The sequence below is a fragment of the Cucurbita maxima genome, unplaced genomic scaffold (assembly GCF_002738345.1).
Source record: "Cucurbita maxima cultivar Rimu unplaced genomic scaffold, Cmax_1.0 Cma_Scf00032, whole genome shotgun sequence".
NCBI classification, from domain to species: domain Eukaryota; kingdom Viridiplantae; phylum Streptophyta; class Magnoliopsida; order Cucurbitales; family Cucurbitaceae; genus Cucurbita; species Cucurbita maxima.
The window spans coordinates 398,568-405,316 of record NW_019272048.1 but is presented as its reverse complement, the minus strand read 5'-3'; the positions used below and the strand labels follow the sequence as shown (position 1 = coordinate 405,316).

The 6,749-nt window shown below is 34.6% G+C and overlaps 1 protein-coding gene and 1 long non-coding RNA gene across 3 annotated transcripts; one reads left to right on the top strand and one right to left on the bottom strand.

The window, feature by feature from the left end:
- Positions 1–431: 431 nt before the first annotated feature.
- Positions 432–2,681, bottom strand: LOC111466945 (transcription factor bHLH3-like). 2 transcript variants are annotated; one of them, XM_023111640.1, is made up of 2 exons: positions 2,330–2,681; positions 432–2,170 (listed from the first exon to the last, which is right to left on the bottom strand). In XM_023111640.1, exon 2 carries the CDS (start codon positions 2,121–2,123, stop codon positions 636–638), a length of 1,488 nt encoding a protein of 495 aa, XP_022967408.1. In that variant the 5' UTR covers positions 2,124–2,170; positions 2,330–2,681; the 3' UTR covers positions 432–635. The 2 variants fall into 2 exon arrangements, with proteins under 2 accessions (XP_022967408.1, XP_022967409.1); XM_023111641.1 differs by having other exon boundaries at positions 432–2,160.
- A 1,342-nt stretch (positions 2,682–4,023) lies between these two features.
- On the top strand, positions 4,024–4,528 carry LOC111466954. Its single transcript, XR_002714456.1, has 2 exons — positions 4,024–4,063; positions 4,467–4,528. It is a non-coding gene; the product is annotated as an uncharacterized LOC111466954 (long non-coding RNA).
- Positions 4,529–6,749: the final 2,221 nt, after the last annotated feature.

Below are 6,749 nucleotides of genomic sequence, written 5' to 3'. Positions count from 1 at the left end.
ATTTTTATATTTGATTAAACTTTCAAAACTGCATATGAAGTAGAAATCTAACACACTTTTTGCATTCTAGAGTTCTTAACATAAACCTTACAGTTCTGTTGAGATCCCACATCGGTTGGAGAAAAGAATGAAGCAACTTCGTGCAAAATCAAGGAGGCATTCTGGTGAGTGCGTGCGTGTAGGACAGGAAGGCCGACCACTACATAAGCTAAAAGACAACGACTACAAACAAAACCGGAAGTCACTCGCTTCTATTTTGGTTGGGATTGTCTATCGATGGAAATCTATACCTTATAAGGGTATAAAAATCTGAAAACTTCTTCTTAGCAGACACGTTTTAAAACCGTGAGGCTGATAACAATATGTAACAGGCCAAAGCGAACAATATCTGCTAGCGGTAGCTTAAATTAAAGTACTATCAAGACACAACGAAACAAAGAAATCTGAAGATTTAAACAGAGTTAAACTCATAACTGGTGCTATAACTCATATCAGTTATCAATCCAATGCAGAGTATGGCACATTTAGACATTATAAACATACAGAGGAAGAAAGTAGCTTGGTTTTTACACACTAATGCTACAAAGTACAGAAAACTACCTGAAAATCAACATATTGAGGCTTTAAACATGATATCAGTTTGATAGGGCAGCCACCAGCTTCTCCTTCAATTGTTCTGCAGCACCACCTTCAGTTCTAATGGAGAACGAGTGAATAACCTTGTCGTTGTCGGTGCTGGTCGTAACGTTTGATTCATGAGCTTCAATTTGATGTTCCCTAAACGTTTTGATTACTCTAGAAACAGGGTGCAAGTCCAACGGACAACTCACTCTCACAACAGCATCCTCTTCTCTAGCCTGAAAATCGATCTCTGCATTTTTCACCCTGCCATTAACGATCTGTTTTTCGGTCTCCATAACCTTGACTTTCATTTGGAGATCGGTAATATAAGTAATAGCATCGCCGAGCAGCGAAGCCTTGTCCATCTTCGAGATATTTGGGACAACAGCCCGTAATGCATAGAATCGTTGGTTCAGTTTCTCACGTCTCTGTCGCTCTGCTTCGACGTGATTCAGTGGCTCTTCTCTCCCATTAGCAGGCTTTCTACCTCTCTTCCTGGGTTTTCTGTCATCTCCTTGAGGGGACGACTCGTCCCTCGGTAACTCCAAAGTCGAGAGTCGGGTTTGAGCATTGAAACCACCAACAATTTCTTGGGTTGGACGCATCTTTGCATCGCTATCATCACCTCGACACCCGTTCGAAGAGTTTCCAAACATATGATTAGCACCTAAACCCTGCAGCTCATACCCTTCTGAAGGAAAATTTGTTTCATCTTCCAACTTCGGCGAAAAGTTAATACCAAGCGATCGAGGTTTCGCTCCACCTAAACTCAATTCATGTCCAAAGATCCTTGGGCAGGCCCTTAATTGGGCAGTGTCCGACCCTCCAAAGGCAGCTCTGACCAACTCAAGAACACCCTGATCTTCAGGAATTGATTTAACAGACCCAAGTTCAACAACTCCCAACTTTACAGGTACAAAGACCAGCGTCTGCAAACCAGCCACTTTAGCTAAGAACCCTCTCGATTCGTAATTACGCATACAACTCGATGAATCCGAAGCCCATATAGTCTTACCAGCATTGTACGACGTCCCGAGACTGCTCCCGGAGTCGCACGTAAACTTGTAATACATCGAAGTCTGATAGAGCATATCGATATCCGACGCTTCCTCCTTCCTTGCTCCAAATCCATCTTCATCAGACCCTCCAAAAGAGGATTGAAGCATTTGAAGCACTTGCTTCTTCATTTCCTCGTTCTTCTCTCCCTGAGTATCCCTACCAGAAATTTGAATACCAATCTTTGAATCATGACAAGCCCCATCGCCCCAAATTAAAGCTAAACCACCAGATTTCAAGGTAACCACACGCCAAAAGATTGCATAGTTCCAATTTGAACCATCCAAAAGTTGAGTTAGCCCCTGATTCACACTCGAAAATTGGAAGGCCTCGGGTGGTATGATATTGCTAGATGCCAACGAGATCAAGAACTCACAAGCTTCACTACCAAGAACTGATTCGACCAAAACCCTGTTTTCTTCGTTGGCCCAAAATTTCTCACCCATCTTCCAACAATACAAAGAAATCCAACCTCCACTACTTCTAAAATCGCCTTCCCATAGTAAGCAAAGAAAATTCCAGTAGAACACAAACAATTAAAACCCTATCAATGGCTCGCTAACAACAGATCTACGCTAACAGCTTCAACAAAATAATCGACAGCCCACACAAATCTAAAAAGAAACTCGAAGAAAAGAGATCAAGAACTGACCTGAAATTAAGGTGGAATCTGAAATTGTAATCGAAGATCGCCTCAATTTCGTCCAAAAGACGGAAGATAAACAAGGGATTGGATTTTTCTCACTCGATTCGTCGCTCGCTTGAAGCTGGAATACATATAATTTTGATTTTGAACAATTTTATTTTAATATCATCCACTGAAAATGCAGCTAGCTTAGCGTTTTTCATGTGAATAGCATAAAAAACATGCCGGGAAATTAAATTCACAGATCTGCTGTAGAACACCGAACCCCAACTTTTGGGTGTGGTTCGCGCATATCTCGTGAATCGTGAGCATTTCAGTTCGACCCATTTGAACAAACCCGTATTGGGTCGGTTCTTACTTCTTGAATTTTTTAATTTATTTCTAAAACTTTTAATTTTAATATTTTGAATAATTCTACCGGCAAATCTAAATTAAGAACTGCAAACTAACCGCTCATAGGTTGAAAGAAGTATAATATGCCCTTTCATTTTAATATCCAAAATCTTCCTACCGAACAAAATATCATTAATTTCAATATATAAAATTTTGTCACGATCCAATTTTTGAGGCTTTAAATTTTGAGCGGTAACAAAAAAGACAAGGACGAACATACATATATTAGATTCAAATCTATTAGATAAGATCATTGATAATAAGGAATTAGATGCAAAAGATTATAAAAATATTTACATCAGAGCGTCTAATCCTCAACGAATTTATTGATGTGAGTCTAGTTGATCGATAATTGATATGTTTGAGATCAAATTATTTTATTAAATGGCATCTGATTCTAAATCACTTTTTTAATCAAATTAAATAAATTTAGAAGTCAACGGGTTAGGCTATTGTGACTAAATCTGTAATTTTAAAAGTAAAAACTTTAGAAGTATATGAATTCCATATAAATTCCATGTTCAAAATCACTAAAAATACACGGCTAATTGTTTAAATCAGTTGTGTTCCGATGCATGTGACAAGCAAAATGCACGAGGTCCCGAAACATCAAAACATGACATATACTTGTAATGCAAGTCATTCCTCCATTTTTTTTTTTCCTAACATAGTGTTCCTATGAGATATATAAACGTATTACTTGTCATATCGTTCACAATTAACATACATGACTTTCTAACGTCTCATAGGCATAGATCAGATGTATTAACATGATTTACATGATATGTAGGGGTTCATGCATCATAACATAAACGTATCATACTATAACTGACAACATAGACATGTCATCCAAAGCCAACAACAAAGTTAATTACTTAGTGGGCTTAAGCCAGAGTCACTAATTTATCTTTGTGCTAGTTTAGATCGGTCCTTTGGAATCCAATTCAACACATGTGGGTCCATGACATCGGATCAAGGCATAATAAACGATTCAACTCACCTAACGGTACCAGTTAAATATATTTTTGGCTAAAAGGACTTAAATTTATCCAACATCCTGTGCTAATTTAAGTCTTTCTTAATTATCTTATTTTCAGGATCGCTCTTTTATTTCTATGTAATCCCACGTATTCGAGATCGTAATAAATAAGAATATTAGAATTTAAAAATGATTTTACCCAATTTTATTCCTTCAAATCTGAAAATAGAATTGATTCTTTTAAAAATAAAGGGGAAAAAAAGTGAAATGTGTTATTCCAAAATAGGCTATAAATAGATATTGATTTTTGTTAACTTAAACAACCAAACTTCAAAATATAGAAGGGCAAACTCGCAACAAAAAGAAATGTCAGGTAAATCCTTATTTATACTTTTTTATTATTATTATTATATATAATATATATTTTAGTCCTAATTTTTCATTTTTTAAAAATATTTTTAGTTTAATAATTTCTTACAAAGCACTAAATATATATTAAAATAATGACACCCTATTAATAAAATTTTAAAAAGCGTAATCTCAATTATGTGACCAATAGGTTCTTAAATGGGTTAAATTAGTGGAAATAGTATTTTTCTTAAAAATTAAAAATTTTCAATAATATTCTTTGAAAAATACCCTTTTTACTTAAAAAAAAAAAAAACTTTTAGTATATAAACAGAACCGTTAATACCAAGTTTAAAATTGTTTAAAATAGCTTAGAACCGTTAGTATGTGTTTTTATTAACTTGGTCTCTTTGAATGGTTTAGAAAAGTCGTCTTGGCCAGAGTTGGTGGGGAAGGATGGGGAGGAAGCAGTGAAGATAATCCAACAAGAGAATCCTTCTCTCGACGTAATTCTAATGCCACGAGGCCAAAACTGGGCAACTCTTGATTATAGGCCAAATCGAGTCCGAGTCTTTAATGACGAAAGTGGAAAGGTGAATTCGATCCCTCGAATTGGCTAAACACCCTTCACAATATGTAACACCTCACTACTTGAATAAAATAAATTAAGGTTTGTTTCTAGACTTAATCTCAATTATATGAATATCTAATAAATAAATATGAAATTTCACTTCAAAACTAATTAAGAACGACAAAAACGTATAAAAAAAGCTTGAAAGGCTTCGAAAAATTCATACATATGGGTTGTTCTAATTTGTATTCGCCTATAGCTAATACCTTTGTTTCGATTGGGAGGAGTAACAACACAAACCGAGAAAGCTCGTCGCCCGTGCCAAAATATTACGCAGCAACACGACGCAGGCACCCAATGTTGATGCTAGAAGTTTTTCATCAACGATAACGTAAATAATTATCAAATATATTTATATTTTTAGTACGTGAAAACAAGAAACAAGAAACAATAACATTATCAAACCGAGCACTAGAAGCTCAAGAATTCATAATTATTCGAAAAAGTTATTCATTCGTTCTCCATTAGAATTGAATGGCAACGAAAAACAATTAAAGGAATGTTCGGGCGTTTCGTCGATGTAAGATCACACATCGGTTGGGGAGGAGAATGAAACATCCTTTACAAGGGTGTCGAAACTTCTCCCTAACGGATGCGTCTTAAAAACATTGAGAGGAAGCCATAATAGTACAAAATTTGTTAGAGGTGGGCTTCAGCTGTTTTAGTCGAATTATTAAATTTAGAGTTGTTTAGTCTAGGAATTAACCTAAAGTTTTAAATTTTGTAGGATTATTATAATTTTATGCATTTTTTTTTTGTTGTACTATATAGTTTGAACTATATTCCGATCAAAACGCCCTCATCACCAATCAAGTAGCTTCAAATATTATCTTAAATGAAAAGGGTAGAACGAACGAGCCTAAAATACTCATTATCTTTCTTGTAGGCTTACAAATCGACTCCAACCATACTTAGAAACTATATACCATATATCTAACTCATGTTTCCTAATGGTATTAACCTATATTTTCTCTCTAAGATCACCATCAATCATAATTATATTGTGGTTAAGACTCGGGTAGCTCTCAAAGATTATTAATACTAAAGAAATATTACTTCTAATTCACGTAACTCCTAAACTCATAATAGAGTTTTTAACCACTTATTACTCGTCATTTAGCTCTTAAAAGCTTATATCAATTGTTGTATTCATGTCACCGAACTTCTCAAAGCTTATATTAATGATTGGATTCACATTGCTTAGCACCTCTAAGCACCCTTGAAATCAGCTTATCACAATGATTGGATTCTCTATTGTTCAAATGTTCTAGCTATACTCTTTATTTTTACCAGTTATCGGTTTAAAGTATGTATGTGTGTGTGTGAGGACCTCCCGAATAGCCTAACTCCATGATATATTCAAATCTTGTCATACAAGATAAAATCACTATTAAAGAGTAATGGACGACTCTATAACAATTCCCAGTTATAATTATGTGGGAGTAATTTTGGTGTCGGTCAACTATTGTAAATTATAAGAACAAGTTTATAGTCAAAGAATAGTCGAAGATTTTCTAAACAGCCTCCACATAATAATTTGATGACATTGCCTATCACATGCGTTTTAAGGCACATTCTTGTATTACTAATCTATCTAATACCATTTTTGAACCCTGTTTATTGAGAGAGTTCACATATCACATGCTTTTGCCTTGTAAATTCCTATAAAAAATTGCTAATTTTGACGTTTATTTTTCTAACGTTAAAATTAAAAGAACTATCACATAAAAAATTAAAATACTCATATAGATAATTTGATATGTAATCTTTTACGATAATTCATATTTTCCTATTACCAACTAGAAGAACGATTATTAAGTTTGGGCGAACACGTGGAAGAACTAAGTGTTTAATTCCTAATTTCTAATTTGGACCAACAATATGAAAAATTCCATAAACACATTTAAACAATTACTATGAAAATTAACACAATTGACAAAAAGGAATTGAAGAACATAACTTACTAAAATGACCATTTTCGTGATGCCGATCATTCCTTCGAGTCAAATCATAAAACTTGCAGTAATCGGCCAACTATGATTTAACAATAAAGTAACTCTATTGTAAATAATTAA